Source organism: Canis lupus, chromosome 20, assembly GCF_003254725.2.
Source record: "Canis lupus dingo isolate Sandy chromosome 20, ASM325472v2, whole genome shotgun sequence".
NCBI lineage: Eukaryota > Metazoa > Chordata > Mammalia > Carnivora > Canidae > Canis > Canis lupus.
Window position 1 is genome coordinate 259,796 of NC_064262.1, and position 25,573 is coordinate 285,368.

General features: G+C 39.2%; 2 protein-coding genes across 6 annotated transcripts in view; both read right to left on the minus strand.

The window, feature by feature from the left end:
- ZNF197 (zinc finger protein 197) overlaps positions 1–25,218 on the minus strand; it is a 49,363-nt gene extending 24,145 nt beyond the window's left edge. For 2 of the 4 annotated variants that reach the window (XM_025447419.3, XM_049098154.1), the window contains exons 1-2: positions 2,224–2,363; positions 1,119–1,200 (exon numbers count right to left, since the gene is read on the minus strand). The gene's annotated coding sequence lies outside the window, so the exon portion shown is untranslated. Of the gene's footprint in view, positions 1–1,118; positions 1,201–2,223; positions 2,383–25,098 lie in introns of those variants that run through there. The other 2 variants (XM_025447387.3, XM_049098153.1) reach the window with 2 other exon arrangements.
- On the minus strand, positions 14,336–25,227 carry ZNF660 (zinc finger protein 660). 2 transcript variants are annotated; one of them, XM_049098157.1, is made up of 3 exons: positions 25,099–25,216; positions 22,837–22,887; positions 14,336–19,898 (listed from the first exon to the last, which is right to left on the minus strand). In XM_049098157.1, the coding sequence occupies exon 3, from the start codon at positions 19,717–19,719 to the stop codon at positions 18,724–18,726; it is 996 nt and encodes a 331-aa protein (XP_048954114.1). In that variant the 5' UTR covers positions 19,720–19,898; positions 22,837–22,887; positions 25,099–25,216; the 3' UTR covers positions 14,336–18,723. The 2 variants fall into 2 exon arrangements, with proteins under 2 accessions (XP_048954114.1, XP_025303281.1); XM_025447496.3 differs by lacking the exon at positions 22,837–22,887 and having other exon boundaries at positions 25,099–25,227.
- Positions 25,228–25,573: the final 346 nt, after the last annotated feature.

A 25,573-nucleotide genomic window follows, 5' to 3' on the forward strand; every position in this document is an offset into this window, starting at 1 on the left:
CTATCCCATGTTCACAGACAGAAAGATTCAATATTGCCAAAGTGCCAGTTCTTTCCTATTTATAGTTCAACGCAATTTCCATTACAATATCAAGTTATTTTGTGGATACCGACAAACTCACTCTTAAGTTTATATGAGGCAAAAGACCCAGAATAGTCAACATGACATTGAAGGAGAATAAAAAAGTTAAAAAGGACTGATACCACACAACATAAAGAATTATGATAAAACTATAGTAATTAAGATAGTGTGGTATTGGTGAAATAATATACAAATTAATGAAACAGAATAGAGAGCCCAGAAACAAATCCACGTAAATATAGCAACTGTTACTGATAAAGGAGCAAAGGCAATACAGTGGAACAAAGAGAGTCTTTTTGACAAATAGTGCCAAGACACTATAACTGGACATCCACATGCAAAATAACAAAAAACAAAACAAAAACTAGACACAAACCTTCCACCCTTCACAAAAATTAAATCAAAATGGGTCTCAATGTGAAATGCAAAACTATAAAACTCGTAAAAGATAACAAGGGAAAACCTAAATGATCTTGGGTATGGTGGTAACTTTTTAGATACAACACAAAGATGTAATTCATGAAGAAAAAAAAACAGTAAGATGGACTTTGATAGAATTTTAAAAATTCTGCTGTGTGAAAAACACTGTTCAGAGCTTGAGAAGGCAAGCCACAAGCTGAGAAAAATATTTGCAAAAGACATGCATGTCTGATAAAGGACTGTTATCCTTTGTGTACTTCATATGCAAAGAACTCTTAAAACTCAACAATAAGAAAACAACTCAATTTAAAAATAGCCCAAAGACTTTAAGACACCTCACCGTGGACGCCTGGGTGGCTCTGTGGTTGAGTGTCTGTCTTTGGATCAGGTCATGATCCTGGGGTCCTGCATCAGGCTTCATGTGGGGAACCGGGTTCTCCCTCTGCCTGTGTTTCTGCCTGTGTCTTTCACAAGTAAATCAATACAAATCTTAAAAAACAAAAAAACAGACACCTTACCAAAAAAGATGTACAGGTTCTAAACAAGAACATGAAGAGATGGTTCACATCACGTCATCAGGGAAATGCAAGTTAAAACAACAAGGTATTGCCACACACCTATTAAGATGGCCAAAATCCAGAAGACTGACAATTCCAAATGCTGGTGAGGATGTGAAGCAACAGGAACTCTCATTCATTACTGGTGGAAATGCAAAATGGTACAGCGAACTTTGGAAGATAGGTCGGCATTTCTTGCAAAACTAAACAACTCTTTTCCACACAATCTAGCAATTGTGCTCCTTGGTATTTATTAAAAGGTCAAGAACAAATGTCCATACAAAATCTGCACACAGATGTTTATAGCAGCATTATGCATTAACTGTCAAAATACAGAGCCAACCAAACCAACCTAAAGACTTTTTAAGGCCAAACAACATCCATTCTAAAGTAATAGTTTCCAAACACTAGTTCATTATAAAGATTTAATCTGGCAAATTGTAAAATGAAAAATACAGTAATTGTACATAATCACTGACAGAAGTTTGCAATAACCTTTCTTGCAAAGAATGGCTTTCATTCTGAGTTTACGGTGCCAGGACTTAGCATTAAAATATGCTCCCTTGGGGCACCTGGGTGGCTCATGGCTCAGATGGTTGAGTGTCGGCCTCAGGCTCAGGTCCAGATCTCCAGGCGCTGGGCTCCAGCTCCAAGTCCCACGCCCTACTCAGCGGGGGTCGGCTCCCCCCCGCCCCCCCCCCCGCCTCAGCCTCCCTGCTTGTGCTGTCTCTCTCAAATGAATAAAAAATAATACTCCCTTAAGTAATGGTGGTATGAGTGATCTAAGTTTGCTTCTTAAATATCATGCAAAATTAAAAGATGGAAATTATTCCATCCCTACGATAAGAAGTCCCCAGGAGTCTGGTTGTCATCGCTCTAGGAATGTCTCAAGCTGTAAGTCTCAGAGAAGACTGAAGAAAAGCAGAAAGGCCTGGCTCCTGAGGCAGCTTTCCTCCACGCCTGACTCCAGCAGCACACACACACACAGCGCGGCTCTGAGGCGCCGCCTTCACTACCTGCCCCAAGCCAGCACCTGCCCAGGTCAGGGCCAGGGCGTCTACCCAACACCAAGCTGGCGGGGACCGCGCCGGGAGTCAGCACCGCCCGAGGGAGCTTCAGGCCGCCCTCCGCGCCACCCCACCCGACCCGAGCCCACCGCGCTCACCGGGAATTCCCACTGTGCCTCTGGCTCTGGGCACTGCCGCCCGGGCGCTGGGACGCCGACAGAGGACACAAAAACCCCACGCGAAGGCAGCCGCGGTTCCGAGCAATGGCCGACCTGCAGGCACCGCGACTTCCGGCGGCCGCCGCCACTTCCGGCGGTTACCAGCCCCGCCCCGCTCCCCTGCTCTCTGCGAAGCCTCGTCTCTATGGTTCCTTGTTTTGGCCTGAGGAGGCGGGAGTGGCCGAGCTTCTGAGCCCTGGGGTTTTCCTCCTCCCAACAAAGGGGTGGGAGCTGTGGCACTCCAGACTTGGGAGGATGCAAAGGTGACTAACATGGCCCGGGCCCTCAGGACGCTGAATTACCTCCTAAATGAGTTGGACCTACTATCTTCACCTGTACCACCTGGACTTCTATATAGAGGGTCGTGGCTCTTGAGGACACTGCTTTGAAGAGGCCCAAAGGCGGTGGTCCTGAAATCAGTCTAGTATTTCCTAGCCTTAGAAGTGGCTGGGAATGGGATCCCTAGGTGGCTCAGCGGTTTAGCGCCTGCCTTTGGCCCTGGGGTCCTGGGATTGAGTTCCACATCGGTTCCCTGCATGGAGCCTACATCTCCCTCTGCCTGTCTCTCATGAATAAATAAATAAAATCTTAAAAAAAAAAAAAAAAAAAAAAAAGTGGCTGGGAAGCAGAGCAAAATGTAACTGAGGCCTTTCATATTCCAACACATTGTGCAGATACTTTTCTTTTGGGTACTGGAAAATAATGGAAGTCGTTACTACACAGATGAAGGGATTATTTCTAAACACTAAATTCTTTGAGTCAAATATTAAAAGCAGCTTTTGCTTGTTACCAGAAGAAGATGCCATCTGTGCTCTCTACCACAGTCATCTCTGCCTACCTGTGATTTTTGTGCAACTCTTGAGGAATGGTTCTATCCATCCTGACAGCCTTCCATCTCTAGTGTGCATTGTGACATCTCAGTCTGTTTTGCCTCTGGGCTTGCTCTGCCAGCCCTGTCTCAGGAACTGCCTGGAAGACGTGGGTGAGAATAACAGCCTCAAGGGCAACCCTAAAAGAATGACAAATAGCAATTAGTGCATAAATGCCCAAGCTTCCTGTGCTTTGACAGCAAATTCTCAGCTCTGTCCTACGTGATTCTTAGGGGGCCCCAAGTGACATTGAGCCTTAGTTGCTCACAGTGGAACCACTCAATAACTCACACTTTATCGGCTTTTCCTCTGTTGCCCATCTTAGTCTTCCTGCTCCCTCCCTTCTGCTTCTTGGGATCACCTCCCAAATAACCTATCTACCCCTAAGTCCTTGTGGCATTAGGCTCTGCTTTTGGAGAAACCTAAACTTACAATCAACATCCTAGATTCAAATAAGAGTGTGTCCTTCCACAATGCCCAATTTTGTGAATGCCCCTGTATCAGTCTGATTGGAGACTAATTATTTTGTTCCAGAGGATCCAGGAGCCAATTCTTTAACTTCAAAGTTAGACAGGACTTTACACAGCGACACATATTAGCAAGCTTTATTAACACATCTCATCCTCCTGAATGATACAGTAATGAGGAAAAGGAAGCATCCCTGGTCAAAGAGGGGTCTATGGTTAAAATTTCTTACCATTATGAGAAGTGATCCAAGCCCAACCAGTCAGAAGACACTGTGAGAAACAGGTTCTTGTGGAGAATGCACCCCCATGAATAGCAGTCTGGGAGCCTCAACAACAAAAATAAATGAATCTTTAGGCCAGTGTTCCACTGTGAATGTAACTTAGTTGCTCCATATATGTTGGTTTTCTCTCTACTTTTCTCACTGCTGCTCAACTGTGAAAAATCTTCTGTCCCTCAAATAAGTTCTTTATTTCAGTTTCTGTTCAAATAAATCATACTTTATTTGCTGTGGCTCCTAACGGCTTAGCTTCTTTCCATACATCATTTCATCTTCAGTTCCTACTTTTTTTTTTAAAGATTTTATTTATTTATTCATGAGAGACAGAGAAAGGGGGAGAGAGAGAGAGAGAGAGGCAGAGACACAGGCAGAAGGAGACACAGGCTCCACACAGGGAGCTTGATATGGGACTCGATCCGGGGTCTCCAGGATCACGCCCTGGGCTGAAGGCAGGCGCCAAACTGCTGAGCCACCCAGGCTGCCCTCAGTTCCTACTTTTAACTTTCTTATTTTTGTTCTACTTCTGATTCAGAATTTCCATAGAGAGGTATTCCAGTTGGCTCAGTCATTAAACATCTGTTTGGGCAGAGTTTCCCCCCCCCCAACCCCTGCCACACACACACAAGTCATAGCAGAAGCTGATAATTAGCCTAGAGATAAGTTATACATGGATCTAGTGCCTGGCTCTGGTCCTATCACCTGTGGTTCATTATGGAATAAGTAGGGTCACTTGACAAAAAGTATGGTTACCCCAGCTTCCCCTCAGCCAAAACTGGATCAGGAAAGCCTTCTGGAAGAGGCCTTTAGGCAAGGTAGATTCTGTGATTGACTAGACAAGGACAGTAATCAACTACGGAGAAGGTGGGCTTAACAGTCAAGGATTCAGATATCTTCAACTTCTCACATACTAAAATGCAAAACAGTATGTGGCCCTGGTTAAAATTTGATGAAAGGAATCAACATTTTCATGTTTCACAACCATTACCATGATTACTCTGTAATCTCCCATATTTGACTTGAGGTGCTTGCTACCTCTTTGTCTCCCCAACATCTTCTGTGAGAGCCGTGGTACTATATGATGTCATGGTTGGAAAGGACCTTAGAGTTAATCATTTTACTAAGGAGATTACTTCTGTAAGATCACACACCACAACCTTGTCTCTTGCTTTTCAGTTGCCCTTCTAACTTGACTGTGACGGTTCAACATTTGTCTGTCCTGATCTCTCTTCTACTCCCCTGAATTGATCAACTTTCCCTTTTCTATTTTTTTCTGTCCCTGAAGAAAAAAAAATGAGCTCTTTCCAATTTTCCCTCTTGTTCTCAATGTGTCACTTCATTCCTTACCAATAATGTGAAGGTTTTTGTTTTTGTTTAGAAGTATAGGTTTCTTGATGATTCTGTTTCCACCACAGGACAAAAAGTAGCCTTTTGGCAGCAGATGAGAACTGGATGCAGAGTTCACAGTTGGCTCCAAAGAAGGAAATTTTTAAAAGATCAGAATCATCTAATGGTACATCAGGAGGACTCTGTGAGATGGTTCCTGGGGGAAGCAGCTAGATGCCCATAAAGATATTCTAGAGAAACTAGAAGCCAACTCTCACATTAAGAAGGAAGTAGACTGGAAAGTGATTCTTGGAAGTAATGGACAAAGAATCTTAAGAACACAAAAATATGGATTTGCTGAATATAAAGAACCTTGGGAACATCCTAATATTCCTTCTGAGCATCAAGGAGTTCTGAACTCTATGTGGTGAATGTGGCAAATCTATTAAGCAGAACTCACCCCTTAAGTGGGCATTAGACAATCCACAATGAAAAGAAACTATGAATGTAATAAGTGTGGTAAAATTATCAGGCAGAAATTTCCATCCAATGTATTTTTTATCTCAGACATTGTAATTTTCATGTCCAGAAGTTCAGTTTGGGTCTTTTTAATTTCTTCTATGTCTGAAAGTTCTATCTTTCCTCTAGATTTTTGATTATGTGATTTATAGTTATAACCGTTTTTAATATGCTTGATGGTTGATTCTAATACCTGTATCAGTTCCGGGTCAGTTTTGACGGATTGATTTTTGTGTGTCTGTAAATACAGGTTGTATTTCCTGTTTGTTGCATGCCTGGTAATAAGTGTATGCTATATATTTTGAATTTTATTTTGTTGAGGGATGGGTATATTTTGTTCCTATAAATATTCTTGAGGGTTTTTTTGTTTTGTTTTGTTTTTTAGAGAGTGTTGCAGTTAAGTTGCATTATGATCAGAGAACATACTTTATTATTTCAATCCTTTTAAAAGTATTGACATTCGTTTTATGGCCTAGTATATGGTCTATCCTGGAGAATGTTCTGTGTGAACTTGAGAGAAATGTATATTATGCTGTCCTTAGATGGAGTGTCCTAAAGTTGTATGTTAAGTCTCTTTGCATAAAGTGTTCAAGTCCTCCATTTCCTTGTTGATCTTCCCTGATTTTTCTTTTTATTTAAATTCATTTTGCCAACATATATCATTAGTTTTAGTAATGTATTAGTATTTAATAATTCATCAGTTGCATCTAACACCCAGTGCTCATCACATCACGTGCCCTCCTTAATGCCCATCATCCATTTACCCCATCCCCCAACCTGCTCCCCTTCAGCAACCCGCAGTTGGTTTCCCAGAGTTAAGAGTCTCACATGGTTTGTCTCCTTCTCTGATTTTTCCCCATTCAGTTTTCCCTCCCTCCCTATGTTCCTGTACACTATACACTATTTCTTATAGTCCACATATGAATGAAACCATAGAATTCTCTTTTTCTGATCAATTTATTTATACTTAGCATAATACCTGCAGTTCCATCTATTCCTGAAAATAAGGTTTCCAACTAATTAAAGTGTCTATTTCTTTTTTCGTTCCTATCAGTTTTTCCTTCATATATTTTGGCAGTCTTTTATTAGATGCATATATAATTATCTTCCTGATGGATTAACTCATCTCATTTTATATCATTATGAGATGTGCCTCTTCATCTTTAATGACCTTTTTCCTGTTGCAAAGTCTATTTTGTCTGTTATTAGTACAGCCATTCCAGTTTTCTTATGATTGCTCTTTGCATGATAGATCTTTTTCTATCCTTTCACATTTAATCTATTTGTATCTTTGAAACTAAAGTGGGTCTCCTATAGAAATATATACATATATTGTTTCTTTATCCAGTCTAATTTCTCTCCTTTTTTATTTGATTGCTTAACCCATTCATAGTCAATGTCATTATTGGTGTGTACTCTATTTATCCAAGGGATACAAAAATAGTGCTTTGAAGGGGCATATGCACCCCAATGTTTATAACAGCAACGTTCACAATAGCCAAAATATGGAAAAAGTACATCAATAGATGAATGGATAAGAAGTGTATTACGTATATATACAATGGAACATTACATCAAAAAGAATGAAATCTTGCCATTTGCAACACTGTGGATTGAACTAGAGAGTATTATGCTAAGCAAAACAAGTTAGTCAGAAAACAAATACCATATGATTTCACTCATATGTGGAATATCAGAAACAAAACAGATGAATATAGGGGAAGGGAAGGAAAAATAAAAACAGAGAGGGAGGCAAACCATAAGAGCCTCTTAACTGTAAACAAACTGAGGGTTGCTGGAAGGGAGTGGGGTAGAGGGATGGGGTAACTAGGTGATGGGCATTAAGGAGCGCACTTGATGTCATGAGCAACTGGGTGTTATATGCAACTGATGAATCACTGTATTCTACTCCTGAAACTACTAGTACACTATAAGTAAATTGAATTTAAATTTAAAAAAAGTAATGTTATTATTGGTATAGTTTGATTTATATTTTCCATTTTACTTTTTATTTTTCATACATCTCATGTCTTGTTTCTCTTATCTTCCTTCTTTTGCATTAAGTGAATATTCTAGTATGTTAATTCCCTTAATGATTTTTTTCATTGCAATTTTTACATTATTACTTAGTGGCTGTTCTTTATATCTTAAGCTATGAGAATCTACTTCAGATTTACAGTAACTTCCAGTGAGATACAGAACTGCTGCCTGCATAGCTCTATTTCCTTCCCCCTCTTTGTGCTATTATTATCATAATTATTATTTTATGTAATTTTATGTCTTTTAAAGAAGCAGAAAGACAAGAAGTTCATCTTATGGACCCACCCAGGGTTGGTGAGTACAGTTTAAATGACAAGTCCACTCTGAACATTGCAATCTCTCTAAGCCTTTTTTTTTTTTTAAGATTTCATTTATTTCATGAGAGACACAAAGAGGCAGAGGCAGAGGGAGAAGCAGGCTCCCTTCGGGGACCTCGGTGCAGGACTGAATCCCAGGACCCTAGGATCATCAACTGAGCCAATATTTGTATTTTGGCAGACATTCAACCACTGAACCACCCAGGTATCCCTCTCTAAGCCTTTAAATTCCTTCCTCCAAATTAAAGGGAGATTGGGCATTTCCATTTCATTCACAGGGGACTATCTTTGGTTTGTGTTTCAGCCAGTCAACCAAACTATTGGAACCCTTCCTAACTCCAGGAGTTTCCCAATTCAAATGCTAATCTCTTCTGGAAATAACCTCACACATACCCAGAAACAATATCTTAACTATCTGGCATCTCTTAGCCCAGACAAGTTCAAAATAGTTAACCATCACACAATTTATCCCTTTAATTGGTGTAAGAATCTCATCTAATTGATATCATCTTTTTCAATCCTGATACAGGTACTTTGAGTCTCCTCTTTAGTTAATCTTGCTGGAGGTTTATCAAATTTATTGATTTTTAAAAAATAATCATTTTGGCTTTCATTGATTTTCTCTATAGATTTCCTGTTTTTAAGTTTTCCACTCTGACCTTATTATTTCATTTCTTCTTACTTTGATTCTAATTTGCTCTTATTCTAGTTGCTTAACCTTTCCTCTTTCCTAATACACATTTAGTGCTATAATGTCCCTCTACTGCTTTAACAATGTTCCATAAATTTTGATGTTTTTTTTTTTTCTGAGTCAATTCAAAATGCTTTCTATATATATTTCTTAATTTCATCTTTGGAGTCAAGATTTCATTTGTGTAATTTAGTTTCAAATAGTTGAGGATTTATAGGGATCTTTCTGTTACCAATTCTAATTGAATTCCATGGTGGTATGTTCTGTTGTTGCTGGCTAGTGTTAAATGTCTATTGGTCAAGTTGGTTGGTAGTATTGCTCAGATCTGTATCTTTGTTTTCTATATATTCTATCATTTGAGAAAGATGTATTGAAATCTGCTATGTACGTGGGCTTGTCTATTTCTCCTTACAGTTCTATCAGTTTTTACTCTGTGTATTTTAAAACTGCTTTTAAATATATCAATGTTTAAGATCAGGTACTCTTGATGAATTGACCCCTTTTCATTAGGAAATGACCTGTTTGTGTATAAAACATATATTTTATTAACTCAGTATGATAGCATGGAAAAAACTAACTTCATTAACTTCTTTTGGATTTACTTGGAATAACTTTATGAGCCCTTTAAGTTTTTTCTTTAATAAATTTATTTTTTATTGCTGTTCAATTTGCCAACATATAGAATAACACCCAGTGCTCATCCCATCAAGTGCCCCCCTCAGTGCCCATCATCCAGTCACCCCCACCCCCCGCCCACCTCCCCTCCCACCACCCCTAGTTCGTTTCCCAGAGTTAGGAGTATGAGCACTTTAGATACTGTAAACTTTCCATTATCAAATAGCTTTTTAAAATATATAATTACACATATGTTCATAGCATACATAAGATGGAATTTTGTTTTCATAAGATGGAATTAAGCTGCAATCAGTCGTATTTATTTTTCTTTTTTAAACTTTTTTTTGGGGAAAATAACAGGAAATTAAAAAGTACGGTGAATTCCTATGTATCTTTCACCCAGCTTCGTCCAATGGTCACATCTTGCATAACTAGAGCACAATATCTATCAATTCAACCAGGAAATTGAATGGTACAATCCACAGAGCTTATTCAGGTTCACCAACTTTGGATATGCTAATTGGTGGGTATATAATTCTATGCAATTTTATCTTTTTATTAATAACTAAAACTTTTTTTTTAAGATTCTATTTATTCACTCATGAGAGACCTACAGAGAGAAGCAGAGACATGGGCAGAGGGAGAAACAGGCTCCATGCAGGGAGCCCGATGCGGGACTCAATCCCAGGTCCCCAGGATCACAACCTGAATGGAAGGCAGAGGCTAAACCAGTGAGCCACCCGGGTGTCCCTGTTTTGTTATTTTTTTTTTAATTTTTATTTATTTATGATAGTCACACACACACACAGAGAGAGAGAGAGAGAGAGAGAGGCAGAGGGAAAAGCAGGCTCCATGCACTGGGAGCCCGACGTGGGACTCGATCCCGAATCTCCAGGATCACGCCCTGGGCCAAAGGCAGGCACTAAACCGCTGAGCCACCCAGGGATCCCCCTGTTTTGTTATTTTAATGATTGCTTTGGGATCTTCATCAGTCTACCTTCAAGTGACATTATACCATTTTCTGTATAGCAGTGGTACTCAACTTACTTAGTAATGGTTCTCCCCTGGGGGCTATTATCTAGATATTTTTGAAACAACAGAGGTATGGTGATACTGGCATCTAGTGGGTAGAAGCCATGGGTGCTGCTAAGTTTCGTATAATGCACAGGACAGCCCAACACAACAGTCCAAAATGTAAGACAGGGGCACCTGGCTGGCTCAAGGAGAAATGCATCCAGCTCTTTATTTCATGGTTTTGAGTTTGAGCTCAAATTGGGTGTAGATAACTTAAACTTTTTTAAAAAGCTATGCAGGAAGCCTGTTTCTCCCTCTGCCTGTGTCTCTGCTTCTCTCTCTCTCTGTGTCTCTCATGAATAAAGATTTTATTTATTTATCAATTTGAGAGAGCGGCTTCTCCCTCTGCCGGTGTCTCTGCTTCTCTCTCTCTCTCTGTGTCTCTCATGAATAAAGATTTTATTTATTATTTATTTATTTATTTATTTATTTATTTATTTATTTATTTATTTAAGAGAGAGAGAGAGCGAGGCCGAGGGAGAAGCAGGCTCCATGCAGGGAGCCGGATGTGGGACTCGATCCCGGGTCTCCAGGATCATGCCCTGGGCTGAAGGTGGCGCTAAATCACTGAGCCACTGGGGGTTCCCAATAAATAAAATCTTAAAAAAAGAAAGAGAGAAAAGAAAGAAAGAAAGGAAGGAAGGAAGGAAGGAAGGAAGGAAGGAAGGAAGGAAGGAAGGAAGGAAGGGAGGGAAAGAAGAAAGAAAGAAAGAAAGAAAGAAAGAAAGAAAGAAAGAAAGAAAGAAAGAAAGAAAGAAAGAAAGAAAGAGAAAGAAAGAAAGAAAGAAGAGAGAAGAAAGAAAGAAAGAAAGAAAGAAAGAAAGAAAGAAAGAAAGAAAGAAAGAAAGGAAGAAAGAAAGAAAGAAAAGGGAAGGGAAGGGAAGGGAAGGGAAGGGAAGGGAAGGGAAGGGAGAAAGAAACCTGTTGTAATCCCTATCTTTTTCCTCTGCACTGTTTTTATAATTTTCTCTTGACTGTTTTTGAGAAATTTGTGATGCACCTTGTAGTAATTTTCTTCAGATTTATTCTAGGTTTATTGCTCTACACTACCGAGGCAAGACCCTTCTGAGTAGTTTACCCAATGCACAAAGGAATTGTGTCTGACTCATGGCAAGACAGTATTTCTTACCTTGTTTCTGTGCCTGGAACTGTTCACTCCAATCCTTTGGAATGTTCCCCCCGCCACCCCCCTGGCCTTAGATAAGTTTCCTCATATAATGTGCCCATCAGTACTCTGCTGAATATCCTGACCATTCACAGATCTCCAGATATCTCTGCATAGTTCTCTCTCCTCCAGTACTATCTTGTGAACCCTACCTGCCTTGGTCTTCTTGGATTCTCAGCTCTCTCGTCAACTCAAGAATTTCACCAGACTCCACCAGCTCCCTCTCCTTATGCTACTGCCTGGGGATGCCTGGGAACTTTTTTTTTCTTTTTAATTTTATTTTATTTATTCATGAGAGACACAGAGAGAGAGGCAGAGACACAGGCAAAGGGAGAAGCAGGCTCCATGCAGGGAGCCTGACGTGGGACTCGATCCCGGGTCTACCAGGATCACACCCCAAGCTGCAGGCGGCGCTAAACCGCTGTGCCACCGGGGCTGCCCGCCTGGGGACTTTCTTAAGGCAATAAACTGGGGCACATATGGCTCACTTAACTTGTTTCTCTATATCAGAAATAAAAAATCCTTGATGTTTGTTACTGATATCAATAGGACCAAAATCATTGTTTCATATATTTTGTCTAGGATTCTAGTTTCAGGTAGGAATGTAATTCTGGTCCCTCTAACTCTAACATGGCCAGAAGAGGGAGTCTCTCCTTCAGTTTTATTCATGTTTAAGTATTTTCTCATTCTCATTAAGTTTTCTTCAAATCATGGATTATTTAGAAATGTGTTTACTTTCCAAATGTATGTGGTTTAATTAATTAATTAATTATTAGTTAATAATTGCATTATGATCAGGGCAGAGGACATTGTGTTGCCCTGTCTGGATTTCCCTGGATTGTCCCCTATCCTTCCACCCAGGAGGGCAGGCTGAAAGCCTTCAATTGTCAGTTCTCTCCAGGAACTATATCCTCAGCTGAAGAAGCCTACCTTACCCAAGATCATGGTTCCCTTTACGGTGGTGTGACAGGGCTTGTACTGAGTGACTGGCTGAAGCGGCATATGAGCCCAGACCTCTCTCCTCTGGTCTAGGCACTTCTGATAGTACAGACCCGTCTAATTGAGTCTGAAGGAACACAGAGGACTTCTCTTACTACTAGTTTGGTAGTTCTGTGTTCTTGGGTGTTAATCCAAGAATACTCTCTAATAAATTTGCTGTATGTTATCCTTTGTCTATACATACTTCCTGAAAAACAACCTAAAACAATTAGGTAACTCAGTTTAATTAGATAACTCAGTTTTTAAAAATTCACTAACTTTTAAATAACCATTCAAGAATACTTGGAAATGTACATACATACTTTTATATTACTTTCTTGGTTTAGAGTTTTCTAAATTTGAACTCTAAATTACCATGAGGATTGACTCATGACTACTAATTATTAGAGGCTTTTATTTTCTACTTAAAGTCCATGACAAAACTCACAAGCTTCCTTGATGTTTTCCTCTGCTCCTGGTTGACCTTTTCCTAATGCATGCTTTCGCTGGGAGTATAGTACACATCTGGGATTCTTATGGAAATCTCACTTCCAATTCTCCACCTCTTGCAAGGCCACAGATTCAAATTCTGCACTTGCAGCAGGTAAAATCTATGTCCCTTGTGACCAATATCATCAAACTGCCTCACAGCACCCAAAGTATCATCACCCACTTACCTTTCTGACTTCCACCTCCTATTTACTTTAGGCTCTGTGTGTTTACTTCACCTTCTCAAAAGCCCTTGAAAAGAATGTTTAAATTTAATCCAGAATTTCTAGGTTGTTTTGCAGCCAAAGGGCTTTATAATTATCTAGTTTGCCTTACTGTTCTTTTATGCCTTTTAAGGACATTAATCTCTGCTCAATTTTGTGGTAAAACAGACTGCAAATGTGACAGCATTTTGTTTCATACTCCATAAACTGGTTGCTAATTTGTCATGGTTATACAAACTTTGATATATGTCTTAATAATTTTGTAATTTATAGGTTCTTCTGAGGGAAAAATGGACTATCATCACAGTAGTGAGGTAAAGAGTCAAGGCTCCTAATGAAAAATTTTCAATTCCCACTGCAAAAGTGTTGTTTTATATAGACTCCTGGACCTTGGCCCACATTTGGCGGGCCTTGGAAATTGATCTGTGTGTGTGCTTTTACCTCCTGTGGTTCCCAAATTTGGAATCCACTGGCCTTAGTTTCAGAGACTGGTTATAGCTTTTGCATGTCTACAATCCCTGTGGTCAAACTGTACCATGTACATTTAAATGGTCAGTGGGAAGAGTGGGAACTAGTCAGGTCCTTATCTATGATGCCCAGAAAGGAGTCTGCTATCTCCTTTATACCACTTTATACCACTCACAAACATACTTTCTGGAGCAGAAACAGACTTCAGGGAACATGGCTGGTTTTATATAGCCATCTGAGGTCTACGGAATGGTAAAGATTTGAAACACAGATGGGCCCAGAGAAAGGGACTCGGATAATAATTGGCTAAACAATTCCTCTAAGGAAATTATAGGACACTTTCTGTTGGCTAGGGAGCTCTGATTTATGTAGTAGGAGTATGAAAAGAACAAGCTTTGTGTTGCGTTTAAATCAGAAACAAGCAAAATCACATCATTCCAAAAACAGCTGCTTAAAGAAAAGCAAACTGAACTGTTTTCTTCCCACTCTGAACAAAGGAAACAAGATAAAAAAATTCAGTGGTATTTATAACAAGTGAATGACAACAGAATTTATTGGAGGAATTATAACTATGTCCTGCAAAAACAGTTTTATAACATCAGAGGTGATTAAAGACAATCAGTTTCAGAAAACAATCTAACAACACGAGCATACTATTTTATTTATTTATATTAAATGGAAAAATTAAAAAAAAGAAATCTGTCACTGAGGATACCGAACTAAAATAAAATTTAGTCTTATAGGATTTAAATGCAACAGAATTATTCAGCTATTTAAGCCCCTTTTTGGTTTGATTTTCTTCTCAGTTCCAAGTAAGACCTAATACAGTACACACCACCAATAACATATTATATCTCTAAACCTAAGGAGAAACTCTTCTCTCTATGCAGATTCTTTGTCTTTCATATTTCTCTTCAATCAAGGCTATAAAAAATGAGATTTTATTTCACACTTTCTCAACTAAAAGGATACATATATATTCCTATTCCACACAAGAGCAATTCTACACAACCAGGATGTCTGTGGCTAAAAAATATCACCTCTTCATATTCCTCAAGAATATTCAGGGTACTAAAAACATAAATGAATAAGTGTGAGTGCACAAGAAGCCAGTAGATAACATAAAAAGGGATAGGCAATACACAGTAGTCTAGCAATGGGTTTTTGATGGAAAATAGGGGAAAATGGAAATAAACTCAGGGTTGAGGGAGACCAAAACTAACAAATGAGTGGCCGCAGAGGAGGCACTGGTTTCCATTAGCACAGGTAACTGGAAAAAACACAGAGACATCCTGAGTGCAGAGTGTGTCATGAAAAAGCCTGAAAGTATGATAAGAACTACATAATTCAAGTCTGACTGAAGTAAACAGCTGGTAGTCTTGAAAGTGTCCCTGGAGGAAGGTGGATGATCAGTTCACATTATACTACGGAATATTTATCTGAAAGGGTATGAGGACCACTTATCAGCATTTACCTGTGCAGCTTGAGAAAAGTATCAGCTTAGAAAACGGGTGAGCGTCTATTATCTTACCTTGCCTGGGGTAAGATAAGTGAAGATCTGTATTCAGATTTCTGGGTTTGAAATGGCACAGCATCCTTCCAGAAGGTATTTACTTTTGAAGATCACAAAAGTCTTTTAAGATGAAAAAGAGAGCCTATTTGAAGGAAGAATCTCAGGCACTATGACACAGTGATAGGAAATTGTTTTGGTTAGAGAATACCTACTCAGTAATACAGGAAGCATCAACAACTCTGCTCAGTAATAATAAATGCTCAAAATACAACCTCTGACAGGTATAAAGAAGCCAACTGACTGTTTTCTTAGTTTCGGCCACCAGTAGACATCAGTAATGGAGTTTCTACATAGGTAATCAGCAGGTGAGGATGGCTGGCATAACAAAAGGCATGGGATGCTAATTACAAATGCCTCCCTTAATTTTAGAAGGACATGTGACAAGAGGAAAATGATGGAAGGACCCTTAGTGTTATAGTAGTGTAACCCACTGCCATATGTGGGTTATTCTACCCTTGTGTCCACATAGACTCTTAGGGAAGTGCCTATTCAACAGTGATATAACAGTCCTATCCCTGAATCCAGCAACCTTCTTTTGAATAACCACGCAAACAAAGATGGACTATTACATCACAAAATTCCATGTACCAATCCTATAAAAATAGGACAAAACCAAACAATCTCTTTTCACACTATACCCTTTACAACCTTCTGCTTCCTTGTCTCCAGTAACAGCAAGGAAGAAATATATAATCCTTAAAACTAAATTACAAGGTGCAGGGACAAGCCATAAATCAAACTTAGGGAAGACAGATAGCATCTTCCTTATGAAACCATGATCAAATAATTATTTAGATACAATGTCCTTTCACAGAGGTGTCTACTCAGGAGAATCACAACTGGTCTCCTGCTCACATATAGAACCATCACGGTGGGCAGAGACACTGTGGTATAATGAAGAAAGCACAGACTTAAACCTCAGATCTGAGTTCAAATCCTGACTCCAATCACTAAGTAGCCAGTCACCTAACCCCAAGACACAATTATCTTGTACAAATGTTATAAGAATTGAATGGGATAACAATAATCCTTATATGCATAAAACAAATGACATTAGGCTTAGGAATTCACCATATACAAAGAAAGAGGGGCAACTGCATTTAAAAATGGGCAGATTCTTTCTAAGTGTTCCCAGGTGGATTTTGAGCCAAGGACTTAGAAGTTTAAAATACTGGTTTAAGGCCTTCTCAAAGGGCTGGACTTAAAGACATGCAGAGGAAGCTAGTAAGCACCTGTAGTACTGACTGCACAGCATCCCTCCCTTCTCTTAAGAAAGGTTTTTATAGATGATAAAAGGGAGAAAGACTCAGCATTTCCTCACTTCCTGACCAACCTTGACAAGTTGGTGAGAGGTAGATCTGGGATCAGAACACCTATCTCTGATTCCAAAGTCTGCACCTTTAGCTACTAAACTATACATAACATGAGAAGGCAGAGTCTTCCCCTAGTTTTAGATTATGCTCATTGCATCTTTACAGTTTTGAACCTGCAATTGTTTCAATTTCATAAGGGGACATTTTTTTCTGGTTTTGTAGACATATACCTAAAAAATAAAGCCTCTATTATCTGTACATCCTTCTACAACTGTGGAGAGGAGAATGTAGTAAATTTTTGCTGTTCTTTTAACCTAACAGCTGACAACTATACAGCCAGCTTATTTTAAAACTGCAAAGACCAATGACTAGTGTTTATTATTTAACAAACAGTAAACAGGCTCTAAAAGGAAGTGATTTGCTCATGGTTCCACTGCTACCAAGTACCAGTATTAGGGTGGAATCCCATGAGTTTAGGGTCCATATTCTCCATGCCTTTCATAACACTGTCAAGTGAAAATGAACATGTTCTGGTTGCACTTAAAAAATACTGTACTATTTTTAACTCTTTGAGGAACTTCCACAGTTTTCCAGAGTGGCTGCACCATTTCACATTCCCACCAACAGTGTAAGAGGGTTCCCTTTTCTCTGCATCCTCTCCAACATTTGTGGTTTCCTGCCTTATTAATTTTCCCCATTCTCACTGGTGTGAGGTGGTATCTCATTGTGGTTTTGATTTGTATTTCCCTGATGGCAAGTGATGCACAGCATTTTCTCACGTGCGTGCTGGCCATGTCTATGTCTTCCTCTCTGAGATTTCTGTTCATGTCTTTTGCCCATTTCATGATTGGATTGTTTGTTTCTTTGGTGTTGAGTTTAATAAGTTCTTTATAGATCTTGGAAAAGAGTTAAAAATAGACCTGCCCTATGACCCAGCAATTGCACTGCTGGGGATTTACCCCAAAGATACAGATGCAATGAAACGCCAGGACACCTGCACCCCGATGTTTCTAGCAGCAATGTCCACAATAGCCAAACTGTGGAAGGAGCCTCGGTGTTCATCGAAAGATGAATGGATAAAGAAGATGTGGTTTATGTATACAATGGAATATTACTCAGCCATTAGAAATGACAAATACCCACCATTTGCTTCAATGTGCATGGAACTGGAGGGTATTATGCTGAATGAAGTAAGTCAATCGGAGAAGGAGAAACATTATATGGTCTCATTCATTTGGGGAATATAAATAATAGTGAAAGGGAATAGAAGGGAAGGGAGAAGAAATGGGTAGGAAATATCAGAAAGGGAGAAAGAACATGAAGACTCCTAACTCTGGGAACAAACTAGGGGTAGTGGAAGGGGAGGAGGGCAGGGGGTGGGGGTGAATGGGTGACGGGCACTGAGGGGGGGCACTTGATGGGATGAGCACTGGGTGTTATTCTGTATGTTGGCAAATTGAACACCAATAAAAAATAAATTTATTACTAAAAAAAATAAATAAAAAATAAAAAATAAAAAAAGTACTATACTTCTTTCCTGAATATAAAAGTAGTATGTTCTCATTGTAGAAAATCTAAAATGCATAGAAAAGTATAAAGAAGAAAATAGAAATAGCCTATAATTCTATCACCCAATGATAATCACTGTCAATGTTTTGGTTTGGTATTATTTCATAACCATTTCTCTACTATATGTAAATGCTTTTCAAATATTTGGATCGAACTTGTTTTTTCTCTATCTTCTGTTTTATACAAATTTTTCCCCCATGGCATTAAATATTCTTTAAAGATGTTTATATAATGGCTGCAAAACCATCAAGTAGATAGACTATCATTCATTTAAACCACGTCCTATTGAAAATCTAGTTCTCTTCCTTGTTATATATGATGCTGGCATGAATATCCCTCTGTTAATCTTTGTCTGTTTCTGGTTACTTTCCCTGCATGGAGTCTTAAAAACTGAATTAAGTTGATAATAATGAAAAATTGCTTTTATAAAAAGTAGCAATTAGGACTACTACCAACAATATATTTTATTTATGAGATTTCTTTCTCCTCATTATGTTTTCTCTGGTGTTGAATAAGCTGCGAGCTGTAACGATAGGCTTTCCCACACTCACTACATTTATAGGGTTTCTCCTTAGTATGGGTTCTCAAATGTAAAATAACTTGAGAAGTCTGCCTGAAGGTTTTTCCACATTCGTTACATTTATAGGGTTTCTCTCCAGTGTGAACTCTCTGATGATCAATAAGGTTTCGATTAGAAGTAAAAGCTTTCCCACATTCATTACATTTGTAAGGTTTCTCTCTACGGTGAAGTCTCTGATGTTCACTAAGGGTCTTCCTTAAAATGAAAGTTTTTCCACACTCATCACACTCGTAAGGCTTCTCCCCTGTGTGAATTCTCTGATGGTCTATAATCTTTGTATTAGAAACACATGTTTTCCCACACTCCTTACATTTGTAAACTTTTTTTCCTTTGTGCATTCTTTGATGTTGAGTAAGATTTGAACTACGGCTAAAGGCTTTCCCACATTCAATACAAGTGTAGGGCTTCTCCCCAGTGTGAACTCTATGATGTGAAATAAGACCTGAACTCCGACTAAAGGCTTTCCCACACTCCTTACATTCATACGTTTTTTCCCCACTATGGATTCCCTGGTGCCGAATGAGGTGTGACTTACCACTGAAAGATTTCCCACATTCACTGCATGTGTAGGGCTTCAGTCCAGTGTGGATTCTCCGATGAACAACAAGGTTGGAGCTATGACTGAAGGCTTTTCCACACTCCTTACACTTATAGGGTTTCTCTCCTGTGTGGATTCTCTCATGCACTGTAAGGTTTGCACTCTGACTAAAAGCTTTCCCACACTCAGTACATACATACTGTTTCTTTTCAGCCTGAATTCTCCTGCTTGTTATAGGATCCAAGCACTGACTACCATCTTTTTCAGATTCTTGCTCACTTACTTCTGTAAGTGTTTTATTGTCTTTAACTGTCTTATGTCTGAAATTTCTCGTCTTTCTCCTCATTTTCTCTTGCTTGAAACATCACAGTGGCCTGTTGAATCTTCTCTTTCTCTTCAGAGGAGCTTTTTAAATTTTGACTTCCTGGGAAATACCTCTGTGGAGTTCTCTTGAAAAGTGCAAGATTCTAATTTTTCAGGAATAATACTTTGCAATCAATACCTCCTCAGTTCCAGTTCCACCATCTGACAGAAGAAACAGAAATTGCAATATTACCTATTCTTTTTCCTGGAGGAAGGAGAATTATCCAAAGATAACAAGATGTAGTACATCACAGGGTCTCACATGGAAGAAGAAGTGTTCAAAGATGGCGGAACAGATCAAAAGCAAGATGAGAAAAATGAGGGTAGACCCCGAGACCAAGGTAAAGGCATAAGAGAGGAACCCAACAGATCCAGCATTAGGATAAGCAATGAATAATATAAAATCCATCCTGATTTCTTCCTGTCTCACATTCTACTCCCAGAATTGGAGCCATCAAACTCCCCACCTGGTTCCCAGAAAAAATGAACTGAAAGATCCTTAGTTCAGTAGCTCTTCTTCCTCTTAAAAAAAAAAAAAAAAAAAAAAAAAGATTTAATTTATTTATTCATGAGAGACATACAGAGAGAGGCAGAGACATAGGAAGAGGGAGTAGAAATAGGCTCCATACAGACAGCCTGATGTAGGACTCGATCCTGGGACTCCGGCAGACACTCAACCACTGAGCCACCCAGGCATCCCTCAGTAGCTCTTCAAAAACAGTTTGGCTTTTAGTTCTTGCTGACCTATTCCCCTAATACCAATGATATAATGGCTGGCACAAAATAGATACTCAAGAACTATTTCATAGATCAGCAACTGGGATGGTCTTAGGGTACAAGAATTCGTCTTTTGTTCAAAGTCCAGATACAAGGCCCCTGGCTACATCCCTGTTTTTAAGTTCTGTCTTAATAAAGGGGAACACTATTCTTGCAGTACCAGAACCTACTGGAGCCTAGTCACACCACAGCCTACTCTGTAGGGATTGCTCTGTAGCTGGATCCAGCCACATGCACTCATTCAGTCTGTCTGTTTCTCACCAAGCTATCACTCTGATAAGCTATCATTCAATCCACTGCAAATTTGAGAGTCTGAGTTGGGGAACAGGGCTAGCTAAAGCATGGCAGGGGAAACTCTGATAAGACTGTGCATGGTATAATGTAAGTATCTAACATTGGCAAAAGGGTGAAAGGAGGAGGCAGTGCAATCAAAAGGGGCAAATACATGAAACCCATGACAGGAACGAGCATGAACTGCCTAGTGGGTTTAACATGAAACTCTGGACACACTGGTAACCCTAGGATATCTCAAATCTGGAGGGGACTGGAATCATAAAGGAAACAGAAAGATGACCCCATGATACTAATACATAATTAATGTTCCTTTTACCATGTTCCTCTTCAAATTTGTCCATATGTATAGTTATACAATTACAAATATACAGTAGATATAATTTTGCATTCTATCTCTTTAAATTTCATATGTAACTTTCCACGTTAGTTTTTTATCATCATAAGATCATTTTATGAAAATAAAATATACTACCAGTTGAATTCATTATAATTTACCTACAATTTTGCTAGTGTTAGACATTTCTGTTGCTCCCTGAGGTTTAACCACTTCAATTGTCACTTTGGATAAAGTTTTCTTCCAATTGAAATATGTTCCTAGAATAAAAGTTCCACAAAGGAGTTATTGGATCAGAAGGAATGAAATTGTTTTGCAATGCTGCCTATTGCTTTTCAAAAAAGTCTGACCAGTTTCCATGGTCTCATAGCTTTTTCATAGGCTGAGTCACACTCTCTAAAGGAGAAGCATGTCCAGTGGTTCAGTGCTCAAGATCAGCAAGAAAGGAAGAGAACTTCCAATTGAGATTAGAATTCATATTTCAGGAATATAGGTGCCACTGATGCCATACAGGGACACATATATACAAATCTGTGCTCAAGATATAAACGCAGAGAAAATGGTGGTTGAAGGGTGGATTCTTGCCAGGATACTGAACACATCCAGCTGTTGTTACCTCTCCTAATCAATAAGGAAGAAACTCAGTGAGAAGCCAGGTGCCTGCAGAGCAGGGTGGGACAGAAAGTGAAGCCATTTCCAATGTTCTCTCCGGGAAAGTTGATGGTTCTTTCTGAATTTCTTTTCCATTTGCAATCTTCTCTAAAACTCTTTTTTTCATACATGTCTTAAAGTAGTAGTTACTGAGCATTCTACTCTGTACACATCTCTGTTTTGGATCTAACACAGGGAAAATTTTAAAAAGCATTATTGCGGAAAGGTAGAAAATAACTGTGGATGAATGAATGGATGGATGAAAAGGTGGTAAGTTTATATATTTACTGTTATAGAGGCCTCTCATTTTGCTAGCAAATTGTCTTCTGCCAACTTGCATTATTTTTTAATTCTTTTTATAGTATTTTTTATGAAAAGTTGGGAAATGACTTCCCAACTTGAGAATGGATCTTCATAATTATGAGAACAAGACATAATAAGGATTCAGAATGAGATAATGCCTTGAAGCCAGCCCCAGCTTGTCTCATTTCTAGGCATGACTGATCTGAAGCTTCCCAGTTAGCTATTGTAGTAACTATTCTACTGTCAAAGGCTGCTGTGGAAAAGATTAGTCTCGTGGCTTTCAAGAAAGAGGTGTTCATGGAAAATATTAATAGCTAGGTATTTACATGGCTCTGTCACAAAGAAATAAATACCATTATTGAATGTAAATAAAAAAAATACTATATGCTGGCAAACCAAACTTCAATTAAAAAATATTAAAAATAAAGGATTGTTAAATACTGAATGTGTCCCCCTCATCCCTAATTTACGTGTTGAAGCTCTAATGTCTAATGTAACTATATTTGAAGATGTGACCTTTAAGGAGGTAAATTAAGGTTAAATGAGATCATGAGGGTGGAGCTTTGACCTGACAAGATTAGTGTGTCCTTATAAGAAGACATAGGAGAGCCTTTTTTTTTTTTTTTTGAGAGCTCATTTTTGCTTCCATTTCTGCCTCTCCTCCTCCCAATAAACTGAGGATAGCCATTTGAGCACACAACAAGAAGGTGGCCATTTATAAGCCAGGAAGAGAGTCCTCACCAGAAACTGAATCAGGTGGTCACCTTGATCTTGGACTTCTAGGCTCCAGAACTGTGAGAAAAGAAATGTCTGTTGTTTACACTGCCCGTCTGTGGGATTTTATTATGGCAGCCTGAGCACACTAATACAAGCATGAAGTATTGCATCTACCTTTAAGGAGCTTACAGTGGAGTAAATGGTGAAAAATGAAGAAGCCAAATTAAGATTTATAAAGTACCCAATCAACAGGTGAAGGGTAAGAGGGAAGGGGACATTTACTGAATTGAATCCCTTTGGGGAAAGGTACTTTAAGAACGCACACCTTTGGATGAGCCCCAGAAGATGAAATTATTTCCTCCAAAAGAAGCTTGTGGAAAGGCAGAAAAAAAAAAAAAGATTGCACAGGGCCAGTGTACTCAGAAATAAGTGTGAGATTACAGTATCACATAGCTTCATGATGGTGGGGATTTTGTCCATTTTCTTCACCTTTGTCTTCCCAGCAACTAGCACAGTCCCGGCATTCAGTAGGAATCAAAAAAATTTTTGTTTGAATGAACAAATGAAGGAATGAAAGAAGTTGCCTGAAGTTATAGGAGTCAGAACACTGAAATTATGGGGCATATATGGATATAATTTAATGGTCAATGGGAAATAAGTATTTACCATCATCGTTTTCTTTTTTTTTTAAATTTTTATTTATTTATGATAGTCATCAGAGAGAGAGAGAGAGGCAGAGACACAGGCAGAGGGAGAAGCAGGCTCCATGCACCGGGAGCCTGATGTGGGATTCGATCCCGGGTCTCCAGGATTGCGCCCTGGGCCAAAGGCAGGCGCCAAACCGCTGCGCCACCCAGGGATCCCGTCATCATCGTTTTCTTTCCCCAGTCTACATTCTTTTTTCTACCTTGCTGTTCTCCTGTCTCACTCTCACTTGTCAATAACACAGTTTTTTGAGCATTGCTATTCATATCCCCTAGTTCTCAAACTTCCCTCCACACCCCAGCACATTAATAATTCTCTCAGCTCCACGGAGTAGAAAACAGGACAGAGGCAGCTGGTTATCCCACGAGTTGCAAACTGAAGAAAACAGAATCAAGAGATGCCACCTAGGAGTAGAGCGTTCATATATCTCAGATGTCCCAGAACAGAGCTGGCTTATACCTGCTATTCTAGCATGATTATAAATCAGTGGCCTCCTGAACTCACAAAAATATCCCAGTTTGGACAATAAATTTCACATCATCCTTCCTAGATATGGCATGAGGAAAAGAACGCTTTAGGGTATAACATTGTATGTCAACTATACTTGAATTAAACGTGTTTCTTTAAAAAAGAATGCTTTAGGAAGATTAGCCCAGATGGAATAGAACTGCAAGAAAGAATGGAGGAAGGGAAATGAGTGGGGAGACTTTAGGAATGCAGTATTCATGACCCCTCTACTGAGGGTCTGCCACTTTCTAGGTGCCCAATAAATGTTTGTTGAACGAATGAATAAATGAATGTGATAGTGAGACCCTAGTCCAGGATAATGATAGGAAAGAGAAGGATGAAATCTAGCTATTTCCAGGAAAGCATATACTTATATCAGATTGGATACAGAGGATGACTAAAAGAAAGAATTCAAAGTTACCAGATCCAGGTCTGAATATCAACAATGGTCATGTCACTAAGGAAGATGAAGAACAGGAAAACACTTTAGATGAGAAGAGGAAGAATATGTCAAGAATGCAAATTTGAGAGTAAGACAGAGGGGACAAAGGAAGTCATGCAAATGTATAAGCTCACTGACATAGAGATTTTGGCTAGAAAAGCAGGAAGGGAGAAAGAGAAATGCACAAGGATGTGCCAAAAGGAAGCCCAATGTGGTTCTGGGGACCTGAGAAAGAAACAAGACTTATCAGAAGACCAGGGAGGGCTGGTCTAAGGAGAGGTTGGTCAAAAGAAAAACTACTTGTCCTCTGTCTGACTGAATGGGAAATTCCCTCAGAAAGAATTCCCAGGCACTGATATGTGTGCAGGGAGGCGAACTCTTGGCTAGAGAACTAGGAGGAGGGACAGATGAGACCACAGGGCCAGGAGGACACCAGGGGTATCCAAGCAACTGTGCATAAAAGCATAATCTCAGACAACTGGCAAATGAACCAATGAGGCTCCACAAATCTCCAACCTACAAATCCCTGAGACTGATGGGTGAGTGATCTTAGGACCATGTTCAGTGCAGGCTATGAGAAACTCACAAAGAGCAGGGTCATATTCCCAGAAAGAGAGAGAAAGTAGTTTTACCTTGGGAGGTCGTATTCCTCTAATTCACCATCATCACCTGCATGATCAAGTCTCTGTGAGCAGTGGTCACATGGTCCTTGGTTACTGATTAGCTGCAACGGATCGAGGACTAAGAGGGAATACCTGAAAAATTCCAGAGAGACTAATGAATGAAATATCAAAATTGAAAAGAAAAAAAAAATAAAAGAAAAGAACTGGGAGAAAAAAATCAGGGGATAATTTGATCCCAGGAAGCAAAAAGCCTAAAACAAGCCTGACATCATAACAAAAGCAGACAGATTTGATCATACAGAAATTCCTGTACTTCAAAAAAAAAAAAAAAAAGCCACCGTAACAAATCTGTAATATGAACTAGAGTTGCCTTATACTAAAGTTAACTGGTGTATGTCTGTGTCATTCTTCTTTCCAAGTACACATTAAGCTCTAAGCTCCCAAGAGCAAGGCCCATAGTATTCATATGTGGATTCCACAAAGT

What these genes read in the sequence shown, in the direction of transcription:
- ZNF660 (XM_025447496.3), bottom strand. Translation starts at nt 19,719, where the DNA reads ATGAGGAGAAAGACGAGAAATTTCAGACATAAGACAGTTAAAGACAAT.